The 16,702-nt window shown below is 35.8% G+C and overlaps 1 protein-coding gene across 1 annotated transcript; it reads left to right on the forward strand.

The window, feature by feature from the left end:
• Positions 1 to 638: 638 nt before the first annotated feature.
• On the forward strand, positions 639 to 15,566 carry twf1b (twinfilin actin-binding protein 1b). The gene is made up of 9 exons (XM_073868671.1): positions 639 to 745; positions 1,426 to 1,503; positions 1,778 to 1,956; positions 4,309 to 4,404; positions 4,492 to 4,596; positions 8,939 to 9,059; positions 10,839 to 10,994; positions 13,277 to 13,398; positions 14,101 to 15,566. Exons 1-9 carry the CDS (start codon positions 661 to 663, stop codon positions 14,266 to 14,268), a joined length of 1,110 nt encoding a protein of 369 aa, XP_073724772.1. The 5' UTR covers positions 639 to 660; the 3' UTR covers positions 14,269 to 15,566.
• Positions 15,567 to 16,702: the final 1,136 nt, after the last annotated feature.

The raw sequence follows: 16,702 nt of genomic DNA on the forward strand, positions 1-16,702 counted from the left end.
CCGTAGTTGCAACTCTTACGTCATCACAACAGGGCGTTCAACTTATCACCGTTTCTGTTTAATAAACGTTGTGCAACGTTTTGTCGGGGCTGAACGCAGCCCTGGTCTCAGCTGGATTTTTTAGTATAGACAATTTGTATGAAAGCGTCTGCCAAATGCGTCAGTGTAATAACTAGTTTTGCAACTGAATTATATTATAATTAGTAATAATATAATATAATATGAATTTTTATACATAGATTTGATCATATTATGTTAAATAAATTATGTAAAATAATAATTCCTTATACACTGATATAGCCTATAAGCTATGTACACATCTATAACTAAAATCTCATGTAAAATCTTTTTTAAAATACTTAATTTGTTGTAAAGTTTTGTCCTTTATTATACTAAAAATACAAGAAAAACGAATAAATCCTATTATTGTACTTTAATGTGTTTTTTCTCGTTTACCTGAAGAAATAGATAAATAGTTTTTTAAGTATTTTGTCGACGTCAAACTTATATTTATGCATTTTTAAACGTATATGCAAAACATCTACATTTTCATTGTACTTAAAATGAGCTTGTTTAGAAACGCACACGACTACACTGCGGAACGTGTGCGGCACGGGGTGGGAGGAGCCATCGCGTGACGTCACATGACAGGCATCTCAAATGACTGTAGTTCCATCCTCGACTTCCGTGTTCTTTCACTACTACCATCAGCCGAGCAGAATGTCTCATCAAACCGGCATCCAAGGTAAAGTCCTTTACCATCTTTTATCGTCCATTCAGAAAAACACGACGTATCTTATTGCGTCGCTATCACGCACGTTTCTTTATTTGATGGTTGTTTATAAACATAAACATTGATAAACCTGTTGTTGTCGTCGCTTCGGACTGCATTGCCTTGTAGAGTTTTATTATTGATAGTAAACAAGCCAAACACTGAATCCGTGACATGTGTACTTTGCGCTAATATGGTCATGCAAATGAGAGAGTCCGAAAGTCTTGTCTGCATAAAGATTGCTGCTTACTAGGGCAATGCACAAGGAAGCAAGCAGGTTACAAAGGTCCCTTGGTAGTATAATTTAACTGTGTCACCTTTATGCAATGAACTTATCTGTATATGTTTACATTGGGTTTCTACTGCAGCCTTACAAAGACAATACGTTTATAAGATGCAGACAGTCATGCTGAAGTTGATGAAAGGTCACATTGCACACGGTGGATGTTAGATCTGCATTTATATTGGTGATTGTGGCACGATTCTTTCCCAGATTATATTTTAAGGACCTCCTAACAATGCCTCTTTAGATGTCTCGCTTTTATTCATCGGGCTTATTTCACTTCAGCTGTCCAGAGATGCTCAGCTTTGTTTCGGAGCAGAATAAATGCGCTCATTGTGTCCTGTCTGTGCCCTCCGCTTTCTGTTCCCAGCTACCGGGGAAGTGAAAGAAATCTTTGCAAAGGCCCGGAACGGAGAATATCGGCTGATCAAAGTAGTGATTGACAATGGTAAGCTGACTTTTTAGGAGCTTAAAGGTATAGTTCACTGAAAAATTAAAATTCAGTCATCATTTGCTCACCCTCAAGTTGTTTCTTAAGATATTTTGAAGAATGCTGATCTGGGGCACCATTGACTTCCATTAATACTATGGAAGTGAATGGTGCCCCTGATCTATTTTGGTTCATGAATTTATACAGGTTGAATCGTGTGAGTTAATGATGACCGATTTTTCCCTTTAACCTGCTTATTTGTGTTTTGATCATTTAAAACAATTTTTTCCAGAAAAGCTGGTTCTTGGCGGAAGCAAGCGGGCTGCCAAGAAGTGGGATCAGGAATGGGACAGCTATGTTCTCCCTCTCGTAGAAGATGACATGCCCTCGTATCTTCTCTATAGACTGGACACCACCAATAATCAGGGTTATGAGTGGATCTTTTTGGCCTGGTCTCCAGACCACTCTCCGGTGAGTCTTTCACACAATCCAGACATGTCATCCCTTGTGAGTACTTGAGCCTGAATACAACCCAATTGGGTGATTCTCGCGAAATTAGCCTTATGAGGTGTCATGAAACATTTTGATAAAAAAAGTAAATGGTATCAAAAAAAAGAAGCATACAGTTACAAACATCTCTTCATGTACTATTTTGCACATGATTTCAGATGACATCATACAAACCAACTTTGTTGTTTTTTCCACATTTAAGGGGAACATTTTCATTACCGCAATGTGTCCATGACTGGATTTGGGTTCTTTGACATGGAAATATTTATAAATAAAAAATCAAAAGCTTCAGTGCATGTTATACTATAAACATTTACAGTAAAGAAACATGTGGTATTTGGTGATCATTGGTAAATGTAGAGACAATAATAAGGAATATAAATGTGTCCAAGACCAATTTTCTCACCTTCCGCAACATTTTTCAATCATTGTTTAAGCCCTCAAGGAACATTTTCAAAAAAAAAAAAATTGTTAGAAGAGACATAATTGACTGTTACACTCAAGATGGCTACCAGGTTAGCAGTTCATATATTTAATGTAATATCATGTTGCGGTAATGATAATTTTTGATAATGATAATCTAAAAAAAATGTACATAACTCTATAGGAAATATTTTTTAAATCCTCTAAAAATTAACGGTTATAGTAAGTTTAGACCTTAATTCTTATATGTGCAAAAAAAATTGGCTTCAAGGGCTTTTTAAAAATTCTGATGCTGGACACCTTTTAAATCTTAATTTCGTTAGAATCACCCAAATGTGGCAGCCATGTGCATCACAGCGCTCCATAATATGTGCTTTAGTTTCTTAATTATTACCCTGTTAAATGCTGACTTTCATCATATGCGATGTTTTTTAGTTGCATCTTGGGCTTGACTTTGCAACTGTTAACTATGTCTTGTCCAAAAAAGTGCAATTAATTTTTTTAGTGGAGGTTTTTGCCAAAAAAGCTTGCATGCACTTAGAGGATTTAGCAGTGAAAGACATTGAAATTTGTTAAACATCTATAAAATGACTAAATTGACAATTGTGAAAATAGATAATTTCAATTACTGACTAATAACCATTTCATTACCATTAAAATGAAATTACTGAACCTAAACATAATGGGGTTTTCACACCAAACGCGAATTCAACGATTTGCCCGAATAGATTACATACAAAGTCAATGCAAAGACGTGAATATACGTGAATTCGCGTGGGGCGATGTAAATGTCGCGAATTGGGTGTTATTATAAACATGCGTTATTCACATCATGCGGGTCTTTGTGCACATTGAAAATTTCAAGTTGTTTATAATAACACCCAATTCACGACATTCACATGTAATCTATTCGGGCAAATACATTTCCAACGTGAAATTTCCAACATGGAATTTTAAACCTGAAATTTACAACTTGAAATTTCAACTTTTCAACTTTAAATTTTCAAGTTGGAAATTTCAACTTGAAAAAAGAAAATTTTAAACATCATACGGGTCTTTATGCAAGTTGAACATTTCAAGTTAATTATAATAACACCCAATTCGCGACATTCACATGTAATCTATTTGGGCAAATAAATTTCCAACTTGAAATTTTCAACTTTTCAATTTTCAAGTTAGAAATTCCAAGTTCCCAAATTCCAACTTTTCAACTTGGAATTTCCAACGAATTTCTAACTTTTCAAGATCGGGCGATGTGAATGTCGCGAATTGGGTGTTATTATAAACATGCGTTTTTCACATCATACGCGTCTTTATGCAAGTTGAAAATTTCAAGTTGAAAAGATGAAAATTTCAAGATGAAAAGCGAAAAATTAGCATGACACGAAGTTAAATTCCACGAATTTCCTAGTGGGAGGAACGAGATGCTTCGCGTTACAATCTACAAGAAAACACGTCAGTCGCGCTTAGAGGGTTTTGCATTTAAACTTCATATCTTAATTGGATTCACTATGAAGATCGTTGTGTGATATAAAATATTTTATTAACATAATAAGTGGTATGTATTAGACAAGATATAAGATCACAAAATTGTCTTTGTCCAGTATGGAAAAAGCTCTGGTAGTTGACTTTTACACATCACCAGTGACCTGAGACAGACACAGAAGTGGTTTTGTGCTAAAAATTTGCAATTCTAATTTCCCTCATTCAACAACCAGACAGAGACTGAAATGGCCAAAGTCACGATCACACAAATGAGTCGCTCTTTGATACTGCCCAGCTTAAAACAAGCAAATGTCATGGCTTTGAATCGCACTAAACACACATACGGATAAAAGCGTCCGCCAAATGCATAAAAGTCATGTAAAATGTGTTAACATTGTCTTTTAGGTCAGACAAAAAATGTTATACGCTGCCACGAGGGCAACGCTGAAGAAAGAGTTTGGCGGTGGCCACATAAAGGAGGAGATTTTTGGCACAGTTAAGGTATGACAGACACCTCATGTCTTGCATTAAAGGAAACCCCCCTAATGAATGGATTTTTTTTCAACTAATATGTGTCTCCCTGCCCAGGATGATGTGTCTCTGAACGGCTATAAAAAGTACCTCACCTCTCAGGCGGCGCCTTTGCCTCTGACTGCTGCAGAAGAGGAACTGAGGCAAATTAAACTCACTGAGGTAATGCTGACATCGGCGTAAACACAGCATGGGTGTACACCTTTATTTAAATAAGTCAAAAGCCACATCAGTCCAACAGTCCATGTCAGATCTTTTGTGTTCGGTAACTTCATGACCTCAGGCAAAAAAGCAAGTATGTCGTAAAACGAACCTGCTGTGGATCTTACGTTACATTGTGTAGAAATAATCTGCACTGTAAAAAAAATGCTGCATTCATTTAAAACAACTTGGTTTTGGAAGTCAATTCAATATATTATTTTAAGTTTTTAAGTTAATATTGTTTACCTTAATTTTTTAAGTTAAAGTAGCATAAAAATATATGTTGATTTGAAAAAAAAAATGCTGGATTTACATATGAAGTCAGTGCTGAGTTGCATGCTACAGGTTTGATGTCTGGTCCAATATATCAGCTAATTTCCCTATTTTTCAACAACAGCTGCTTTGCAAAGCTTGCATCACATCAAACAGTTAGCACTCTAATGTGCCACATAAACCCTTGAAGACTGAAAGTATCCTTTTTAACTATTCCAACCTTATCCTATGAACCCTTTTAGGCTTTCATATGAAACCTATTGATCCTTCGAAACAATCCTTTAAAGTGCAGGATGCTTTAGTTCACTATATTGACTTGCATTATTTTATTTACCGTATTTTCCGGACTATAAGTCGCTCCGAAGTATAAATCGCACTAATCAAAAATTTGTCTGTCTTAGTACACGATGTAACTACAGAAGAGTCAAGTTTTAAATGGAAAAAATGTCTAAACTCTTTGGTTATTTTTTGGCGCGATGCTAATGGTCTAATCAGATTCAATGGATTATGCTAAGCTATGCTAAAAGTGCTAGCGCCAGACCCAGAGATCAGCTGAATGGATTTCAAAACGGTAAGAATTAAATATTTAACTCTAGGGGAGCTGAAAAATTAGAATATTAACAGTGTCCATTTAACATAAGAGCCTGATTAAAAATGCTCATTGATAAGAAAACATCAGATGGGTGATTCTCACGAAAATTTGGTTTTAAAAATGTCAAGCATGAAAATGTAAAAATTGCTTAAATTTATTTTTTTAAAAACAAAGTCTGGAGTAAATGGGAACATTAATTTAAAAACTTTTACTTATCATTTAACACTTTTTGTAACATAATTTAAAAAATTAGTCCTAAAAAATCTCATTACCGCAACAGTCAGAAAACATCAACACTGACATATTTTCAAAATGACATGACAAACCTGAAAGAACATAATTTGGAGATTCTGCACATGTATTTAAAATCAAAGTATTATGCTTTTATTAATTAAATTAACATTTAATAAGCATCTGTTGCGGTAATGATAATCAAAATGTCGTGTAAGCATTCTGACAAGACAATATTTCAAATTAACTGTAAAAAAATGATCTTACCTGGTAAAAATCAAATCTCAAAATCAAACTTTATTAAAATACTGTATGTGTGCTTAAACTGTTCTGAAAAAGTGTTGCGGAGGATGACAACATCAGACATGGACACATCATTTTCCTAATTTTTCTTCATTATTATTATACATGAATATTCAGTAAATATTTTTTCTGTCATCTAAAGTAGTCTAGCAAAACATCCATTTATTTTTTTTCTTAATATTTTTGTGTTAATTTGATTAAATTACAACATAACACATGTTCAAACACAGCCGGACACATTGCGGTAATGAGAATTTCAGCAGAAAATGAGATAAAATTTACAATTATAAATTCTTATGTTGAAATCACACATTGTGCAAGGTAGAACACAGTATTGTGTTAATTCTGATGCTTTTTAATGTTACTATATTACACATTTTAAAGCTATAATCATTAGTGCCGTGGTGTTTCAATGGTTTCGTGAGAATCACACAGATGCACTTGTCAGGTTTTGGATTTGAATTTTCATATGTAGGGGAGAGTGGGGCACAAATTAACGCTTTTTGGCTTTGGCTCTATCATTCAGAAAAAAATGAATTTTTTTACACAATCAACATCTCTGCTACAAATGAACACTTAAAGTTTGTTTGTGGGATCTACCGTTATTGTACAATTATAGCAAAAGTGGCAGGAGTGCAAACGTTACAACTTACCCCATAGGTGGGGTTTGTTGTAACACCTGCTAGAAAATTTAGTTTAAACACAAATAATTCAATAAAATTCTGTCTATATACTAAAGGTGGATATTGTTATATAATAGATAGATATCCACACATTCATTCATCCATGATCCTTCATCTAACCATATTTGTATTATGCATGAAAGGGCTGCACAGTTAAGATGAAAAAATCATAATTGCAAGTTATTTCCTTTGATGTTGTATTAAAGGAATATTCCATTTTCTTAAAAGAAAAATCCAGATAATTTACTCACCACCATGTCATCCAAAATGTTGATGTCTTTCTTTTTTCAGTCGAGAAGAAATTATGTTTTTTGAAGAAAACATTGCAGGATCTTTCTCATTTTAATGGACTTTATTAGACACCAACAATTAACACTTAACTCAACACGTAACAGTTTTTTTTCAACGGAGTTTCAAAGGACTATAAACGATCCCAAACGAGGCATAAGGGTCTTATCTAGCAAAACGATTGTCATTTTTGACAAGAAAAATAAAAAATATGCTCTTTTAAACCACAACGCTTCGTCTAGGTCTGGTCCAGCGCGACCTAACGTAAATGCGTAGCGACGTAGGGAGGTCACGTGTTACATATATAAAACGCACATTTGTGGACCATTGTAAACAATAAACTGACACAAAGACATTAATTAGCATCAGTTGACATACGACAACGTAGGAACGGTCCTCTTTCAACACACTTGTAAACACTGGGGCGGAGTTTCGCGTTCATCTTCTGTGACCTCTTGACGTCATGACGTATTGCGTGGGGTCACGCTAGCACATCACGACCGGATTTAGACGAGAAGTTGTGCTTTAAAAGTGTATATTTGTTATTTTTCTTGTCAAAAATGACAATCGTTTTGCTAGATAAGACCCTTATGCCTCGTTTGGGATTGTTTATAGTCTTTTGAAACTCTGTTGAAAAAAACTGTTAAGTGTTGAGTTAAGTATTAATTGTTGGTGTCTATTAAAGTCCATTAAAATGAGAAAAATCCTGCAATGTTTTCCTCAAAAAACATAATTTCTCCTCGATTGAACAAAGAAAGACATCAACATTTTGGATGACATGGTGGTGAGTAAATTATCTGGATTTTTCTTTTAAGAAAATGAAATATTCCTTTAACAGTTAACATTTTGATTAATAGCATTTACATTGTTTTCATTATCATTTACCTGAAGCTTAATTGTAACACTGTGTTACAACTAACACCACAATGGAAAAATGTTTTCCACCTCAGCTATCAGTTACTAGGTTTTAAGTAAGAAGACCGTGATTAAAATAATATAAAGTTGGATTTGGTGACTTACACACCCAACTCAGAAATAAAAAAACATAAGATGAAGGAAATTACGTTCAATGCCTTCAAACAGATAAAAACTTTTCACGAATTCACAAGCGATCATCTTCTGACAGTAAGAGAAAAAGACCAAAAGCACAGATTGCCTGGCCCTTTATAAATATATTACAATTAACCCTGTGTTAGTTTGTGCCCCACTCACCCCTGTATGTAGTCAATCTACTAATGCTTCCTTGGTGATGTGGCTAATGTAGGTTTGTGGTCTTTTAAATCTTCCATCTGCCCCTTTTAAATCAAATGTTTCACTATGATTAGTGTCAGGAAAGCTCTACTATAACCACCAATGTTATATATAGCATCAAACATGCACCTAAAAATAGAGACGCTCAGCCCTTGAATATGCACGTGCAGTCTTTCATTTAAACAAAACTCCTGGAAGCAATTGCGGGAGATGCTGCTGGCAGTGTACACAAGCTTAAACCATAAAAGGCAACACTTTGATTCGTCAACAGCTCATTGGTTATTTTAAAGTGATGGACTGCTAAAATCAACCAATGGGAGCGCTGGCTTCAAGCTTCGTGAAGCAGCTGTGGGAGGAAGATAATACCGCACTAATCTACAACAAGTATGAGAGAAAAGCAGCTTTGCTATGTTTCATTTGTATTAATTTGCAGAGAGAGAGAGAGAGGAGATAGGCGGATGAATAGTTGTTCCCAATCCGGGATGAAAAGAAAAGGAAGTGTAGTAAAGCAGATGGGAAGGACCCCCCCTGGCCCATAAAACACATCATTAGTTCTCAATGCCCACGCATTGTATCAGTGATGTTTACGTTGAAACCTGAATGTTCAGAGATCAGATTTAACCGTGTATTGAGCGCTGGTTAGTGTGCGAGTGATGTTAAACATTAGTTTGTGTTTTTGCAGATGCAGACAGACATCCATGTTGACACAAAGCAGCAGACACTTCAAGGTGTGGCGTTCCCAATGCAGAGGGAAGCTATTCAAGCCCTGGAGCAGTTCAGGGAGAAAAGACTCAACTATGTGCAACTGGTACCTCCTGCCTTTCTTCTCATCTCACCCACAATACCTCTATTCAAAAGCGTCTCATTCGGCTTTTGTATACTTTACATTGAATTCACATGTTGCATAGTTCCTGGAACCGTACGCTTTACACAGAACTTTTACGTAAAATTGGCTTCTGTGTGAACGCAAACACGTCCCGTAATGTTCTGGGATCGCTTCTGTAAAGAGGACCTAGTAACATTGCCGTAACGTTTGAGGAAAGCATTCTGTGTGAATGAGGCAGAAACTATTCCGTAAGGGGCGTGCCATCGCAACCAGATCGTTCAGCACTTTGACACAGAGATTTAAACGCAGATCAACATTCATGACGAGACATGTTGGCAAACTGGACTGAAGCAAAGATCAGGGAGTTCATCACTACCCACGCTGAAGCCGAGATCATTCACCAGCATGTCAGAGCAGCGCATCACGTGCTCCTTATGATCTAGTCATAAACAAAATGCGCACGTGTGGTTACTCGAACGAGAAATCATGGATAATTAGCAAACTTCAGATGCTGTGGGAAAAACCTACCAAGTGGAGGACTTTAAAGGATTAGTCCATTTTCTTAAAAAAAATCAAGATAATTTACTCACCGCCGTGTCATACAGGATGTTGATGTCTTTCTTTGTTCAGTCGAAAAGAAATTATGTTTTTTGAAGAAAACATTCCGGGATTTTTCTCATTTTGATGGACTTTGATGTAACCCAACACTTAACACTTAACTCAACACTTAACATTTTTTTATACTGAGTTTTAAAGACTCTAAACGATCCCAAACGAGGCATAAGGGTCTTATCTAGCGAAACGATTGTCATTTTTTACAAGAAAAAAAATAAGTACTTTAAAACCACAACTTCTCGTCTAGATCCGGTCGTAATGTGCCAGCGCGACCTCATGCAATACGTCATCACATCAAGAGGTCACGGATGACGAATGCGAAACTACGCCCCAGTGTTTACAAGTGTGGAGAAAGAGGACCGTTCCGACGATGTCGAATGATACTTATTAATGTCTTTGTGTCAGTTTATTGTTTAAAATGGTCCGAAAATGTGCATTTCGTATACTGTATGTAACACGTGACCTTTCTACGTCACTACGCAATTACGTGAGGTCGCGCTGGCGCGTCACAGGACCGGAGATAGACGAGAAGTTGTGGCTTGAAAGTGCATATTTTTTATTTTTCTTGTCAAAAATGACAATCGTTTCACTAGATAAGACCCTTATGTCTCGTTTGGGATCGTTTGAAACTCCATTGAAAAAAATGTTACGTTTTGGGTTCATTAAAATGAGAAAAATCCTGGAATGTTTTCCTCAAAAAACATAATTTCTTCTCGACTGAACAAAGAAAGACATCAACATGTTGGATGACGTGGTGGTGAGTAAATTATCTGGATTTTTTTTTTTTTTTATAAAATCGATTAATCCTTTAAATACGTCACATGTCTTCACGGGATCTTTAAGGTTTGTTTGTGAATGAATGCACAGATTCCGGAAAATCATTGCCAGTGTGAATAACCAAAAGTCAAACAGTCCTGGACAAATCCCCAATAAGTTTTTCGTGTAATTTCCGTAATCTCTGTGTGAGAGTACACACAGTCGAGCGTTCAGATCTTTCTAAATAAGTGTCCTTGCGGATGCGGACAATGTGTGTGGACCTCAGCAAACTTGATGATGAACATTACTGATGGAGTTATTGACGGAAATGTCTGTAGTTGCTTTGATTAATTGTTTAAAAGGTATTGATTGTGCCCATCCCATTAACTGGAAATAGATTTTCCTAAAGAATCCATCAAGCTGTCTGGCACGACCCCTACGGAACTGAGAGATCTGCCTAAAAGGATTCCCAAAGACGCTGCTAGATATCATTTCTTCCTCTACAAGCACTCTCATGAAGGAGACTACCTTGAGTCCACAGGTAAGAGACCTGAAAACGAAATGTATGAGTGTATGACACGAAAATATTTTTATCGCACCGGTGTTTATTGTGCTAAGCGCCCATAACTTAATTGTTATGACAGGACCAAAGCGTTTAAACGCACCTGAAAACCAGGGCGAATACTGATTTGTGAGCGCCTGGCATTGTTTCTTCAGCTGAGAGCTTTAGTAGATACATCTGTTTTGTTTATCAGTCGTTGTATGATGCGCCGGTTAATTGGTGTGGTATTTGTCCTGCCCTGCCTCCACAGTGCGTAAAAATGTACAAGCTTCACCCAAAGTTAAACGTTTTTCAACTTCAGTGCTGAGCGTGGAAAAAAACGGACAGAAAACCGTCAGCTGCTGGTGTATTTTAAAAGCGTGGTGTTTTTATTAGAAACTATTTCAAGTATACGCCGGCCGCAAGAAAAAGATTTGGTGGACACAAGGCCTTATTCTGCAGAAGCAGGGCGTCTGTGGACTGACGCCCTGGGTATAGTGTTTTTATACGCATACGTGAGCGGCGTTTGACGCATGCACACTGCGACAATTTGCAATACCTCTCGTGGCCTACATACAACCTACGCATACATATGTACGTGGGTTTTAAAACTCCGACAGTGTGCTTACAGTACGGAAAAAATGGACCATACTTTGGCCTTATAACGGAATTTCATTAATATTTCGTAAAAACATTCGCAAATATTTTCTAGATTTCAAAAACGTATTCGTGTCTTGTGTATAGTCGAAAAAATCCTGCATAACATATCAAACAAATGTAGATATCTTTCTTTCAAAGAACAAAGTGGAGACAAATCCAACTGTTAAGATACTTAATTGAGAATCTAAAGCAAGTTTGTTATATATGTACACTCGGTATCGGCTGATAAAAACAATTTTTACCGCTTTCGGACATCGGCCGATTGTTTTAAAACAGTCAATGATAAGGTCAGATTATATCCTTGCAATGAAAAAGGGGTGGAAAAATGCATACTGTGTGAATATTTTGAATTGGACAACAATTATTGTTTGACGTCCATGTCAAATAAACAATAAAGAAAGTAACACTGGACAAACCATATGCTTTGAGTTTTAGCATACATACTAATTTTCAACACCTGTCCACAGGTGTTGACCAATATCAGCAAAATTGCAGTTTGTATGCTCTGTACTTTGAGATTTTGAAACGAGAAGTAAAAAAAAAATCGGTAAAATATCGGTATCGGCAAATGTCATTCTAATCCAGCGAACACACCAAACGCAAATTCAAAGATTTGCGCAAGTAGATTACATACATAGTCATGGTACCGTATTTTCCGGACTATAAGTCACACTTTTTTGTAGTTTGGCAGGTACTGGACTTCTAGTTAGGTGTGACTTATACGTCAAAATGATTTCACATGAACCAAGAGAAACCAGTATTGTCTACAGCCGTGAGAGTCTCCTCTATGATGCTCCTATATTTATGTAATTCAATGGATTCAGTGATGCAGAATGACTTCGGGACCTTTTTGAACTTGATTTGGCTTGTCGTGTTAATTTAGCCTATTTAGCCTCCCAGGTATGTTCTGTATGCTATTGTGTATCGTGTTAATAACTGTTTATGCTACTATAACATGTACGGACACCTATTCAGCCTGCTGTTCTGTGTGCTATTGTTTAGTTGAATGACATGCCTTTCCAGATTAAATGTCTGTTCTTGGGCTTGGATTTTGTAAAATAATTTTCTAAATAAACGCAACATATAGTATATGTTTTTTCCTCTTCAAAACGCATTTTTGACTGATGCGACTTATACTCCGGAGCGACTTGTAGTCCGGAAAATACAGTAAAGACCAAAATTGACAAACTCACGCGGGGCAATGGGAATGACGCAAATTGGACCGTGCAATTGCTACGAAAATGCGCGTTTTCGCACAACTTCAAAATATTCAACTTGAGCAAAAAAATTGCATGATACAAAGTTAAAACCAGCGAGTAATCTAGGGCAAGTGGCGCGATGCTTTGCATTTGGTGTGTACGCAGCATAAGTAATTAAATATTGGTACCGGCACAGACATTTTGTAATGGTACATCCCTACTAGGGCTGCACAATTAATTGCATGCGATTGTCATGCGCATCTCCTAAGTAAAGCATTTACTACACAGAGCCGTAGTTCACTGAAAAGCTGGGCAATATCCAATTCTATATCGCAGGTGATTCGTCCGAGATAGAGTCTGTGTTATTTGGTAACGAAACATTGACCTCTTGGTTTATAAATATACGTGTTTGTGTGTCTGCAGTGTTCATCTACTCTATGCCTGGTTATAAATGCAGCATCAAAGAAAGAATGCTGTATTCAAGCTGCAAGAACCCTCTCATAGACACAGTTGAGAGAAACCTGGGCATTGAAATTGCGAAAAAGGTATCATGCGTTATTTCTTACCATTCTTATTGTAATATTATTATTAAGTATTTTACTATGCATATAGAGTCCTGTGGGTATAGAATATAAAGGTTGATTTAAAGGGACACTCCACTTCCGCAATATTATTACGCAGCGTTCGAAAATAGTCCCCTGCTATTGAAAGTTACTAAGGGGACTATTTTTGGCTGCTGCGTAATATCATTGCGCATGTTACGGCAGCAAAGTCTTTGATTATTACGCCAGAATAAGAGTATAGTTCCTAGCCATATCGACCTAGAAAATCACATCTTTTAATTTTCCGTCGGTCTTAGCACACGATGTAACTACAGAAGAGTCAAGTTTTATATAGGAAAAATATTGAAACTCGGTTATTTTAGAGCACAATGCTAATGGTCTAATCAGATTCAATGGATTACGCTAAGCTATGCTAAAAGTGCTAGCGCTAGACCCAGAGATCAGCTGAATGGATTTCAAAACTGTAAAAATCTAATATTTAACTCTAGGGGAGCTGGAAAATGAGCATATTTTGAAACAAAGTGTCCCTTTAAACGTTGGTGTCGAACCTACACCATTTTCGTCTGTGACCAATTATTATATTGTGATGCATCAGTATTAAATTGTAACGTATTGAGAAAAGTTGTCTATGCCGTTCATTGCAGACGTCCCATAATGGTCTTTTTGGAATTTTAATTTTCCCAGCTGGAGATTGACAATGGCGATGAACTCACTAGTGACTTTCTATACGAAGAGGTTCACCCCAAGCAGCATGCGCACAAGCAAGCTTTTGCCAAACCCAAAGGCCCAAGCGGAAAGAGAGGGGTTCGCCGAATCACACGGGCACCAGGCGAGGCCCCCGATGACGATTAAACCTCCTCCACCACTTATTTCCCAGGATCGACGGTGGTGCTCAGTCCTTAAATCGAATACCCAGTTTACCTTGAGTCACATAAACAACAGCCCTGTAGACTGATCTATGCACAAGATACAACACTAACCTGTGAATTTACATTTTGTAGCTCGCAATAAGACATGCTACGACCAGGAAAGCAGGTTGCGGTACACGAGAATGTATTTACAAACGCCACCTGTGACGTTCCTTGTTGTAGTTTTAACACTATTACAATGTTTATTTGCATATTGTAGACTGACTTGTTTGTTTAGCCCATATTATATAGATAGAGAGTGCAATATTGTTGAAAATAACTATGTTTAGTAGCGCTCGTATATTTAAAATAGTTTTAATGATGAAAACTTACTGCGGTATGATTTCCTATAAACCTATGTAGCCTAGCACTTCCAGTGATGTCCAGTAAAACTACATTTTTGCTGAGGACTAGCGTTAATGTTTGTCTGGGAAATTGCCATTTACTCCAAGATTTATGTTTGGGAAACAAGCCTGGAAAGTTAAACTCTAGTCTAGTCTCGGATCTGAGAGGTTAGGTATGCTTTATAAGTCACTATAAGCATTATTAATTAACTTTCTGATTGGTTAGGTTAAAAATCAAAGGTCTTTCCTAAGATGTGAGTAGATTTGTCAAATCAAAAGTAACTTCAACAGTATTTTCTCACCCTTGTAGTGATTTATATGAAGGATTTGCCAAGAAAAATGTGCTGAAAATGTTCCAATACCTTTTTTTGCTTTCTTTTATATGTTTTAAGTCTTAAAATCGTTGTGTGAATTTTAATGCAGGACTGTTAAATTATATAAAGAGTAAGTATGTAAATGAACCAATCATGACAAATCTAAAGCAGTAATGCTGACTGCATCTTAGCTATTTTTCACATTCTTCTAGTAAAGAGAGTTAACCCACAGACGCTATTTTTATAAACCTGTACAGCTGTATGTTCAGATGACGTCTTGAACTGGGTGTCCATGGTTTCAAAGGTCGTCGTGTCTCTTCGAGCAAATGTTTTTTGTCAGCTAATGGCCAGCTTCCATGTCATGCCGTTTACAGCTGCATTAATGTAAACAGTGCATGCCATTTACTTCGATTGGATGCTTTTGAAACCACTCATAAGGGAAGGGAACACTGTCAACATTTCTCCTATATGAAGGTATTATGAAGTCTTGAATGGAATTGTAGTCTTGTGTCTTTTTCTATGCATTGTATACGAATATGAGAGGGGGACATAGAAAAAAATAAAAGATTTAAAAATACAAATAACTGTTTTATTTACATTTTAGAAATTATGGTCTGGTAATGCAATTGATTTATAGCGTTGATAAATATTTGTGAGCCTGTGTGTAAAATCTCATAATTATATTAGCTTAGATGTATCAAAGTTTCATATTATTAACCATTATTTTCACTTTAATTTCAATATTTGACATGACTTTGACATGAGAATGTCCTTTACATATGTGGGATGTTTTCTGTAAAAAGCCTTAAATATATAAATTTTTAGCTGTGTTTTCGCAGGCATTTAGTTAACATAAGCATTAATGGTAATAAATAATAAAAACATTCTTACGCCAAGCAATGTAGTTCTATGAAAACAATTCAACAAAGTAGTTGCCAAGCAAACAGTGAAGTGGCAGACTAATAATGTGATCAAAGGTTAACTAAGAACCATAACTTATCAGTTTTATAATATTATACCCTCCTATGAAACAATGGCCGTTTCTCAAATGAAAGGATGCTTTTTCGGCCATTATACAACCGTACAAACAAAAGTATACAATTATTACACAATCAACAAGCCAGAGTTAAAATAATAATAAATAAATTAAATAAACAAACCAAAAAAGGAGAAAAGGGTGTCAATGTAATATTTGCTTGTAATGTTATAAGCGCTATCTGATTTTTTACTTTTACATTTTTTTAGTACAATAATTCTTAAGCTCATTTTTAAATTGAGAGAAATTTGTTTTGGAGACTATTTAACTTTATGAATATGAAATTCCCCCAATAAAATCAACATTTGAGAAATATATTCATTTTCTTTATCAAGTGTTTAATCATTAAAGTATATTAAAATGTCCAATCCAGTTAGCTGTTAAACAATGTTAAATTTTTTCTAGTGCTGGGCAAAGATTAATCGCGATTAATTGCATACAAAATAAAAGGGATTTTTGGCATAATATGAGATTGTGCTGTGTGTATTCATGAATGTATTTAAGAAACGTTTACATGTGTGTATATTTATTTATTCATTTATATTTTTATATATTCTATATTATATATATATATATATATATATATAAATAAAAAAGATATATAAATTTAAAAAAATCTGAAATGAATATATGTATGTGTGTGGGATTAATTATGCACAGTACACACACATATATTATGCAAAA

The sequence above is a fragment of the Misgurnus anguillicaudatus genome, chromosome 1 (assembly GCF_027580225.2).
Source record: "Misgurnus anguillicaudatus chromosome 1, ASM2758022v2, whole genome shotgun sequence".
Lineage (NCBI taxonomy): Eukaryota > Metazoa > Chordata > Actinopteri > Cypriniformes > Cobitidae > Misgurnus > Misgurnus anguillicaudatus.

Coding starts and splice junctions, on each gene's coding strand:
- twf1b (XM_073868671.1), top strand. CDS start 661: ATGACTGTAGTTCCATCCTCGACTTCCGTGTTCTTTCACTACTACCAT. Junction 4,405..4,491: donor AGATTTTTGGCACAGTTAAG/GTATGACAGACA, acceptor CTCCCTGCCCAG/GATGATGTGTCTCTGAACGG. Junction 10,995..13,276: donor AGACTACCTTGAGTCCACAG/GTAAGAGACCTG, acceptor GTGTGTCTGCAG/TGTTCATCTACTCTATGCCT.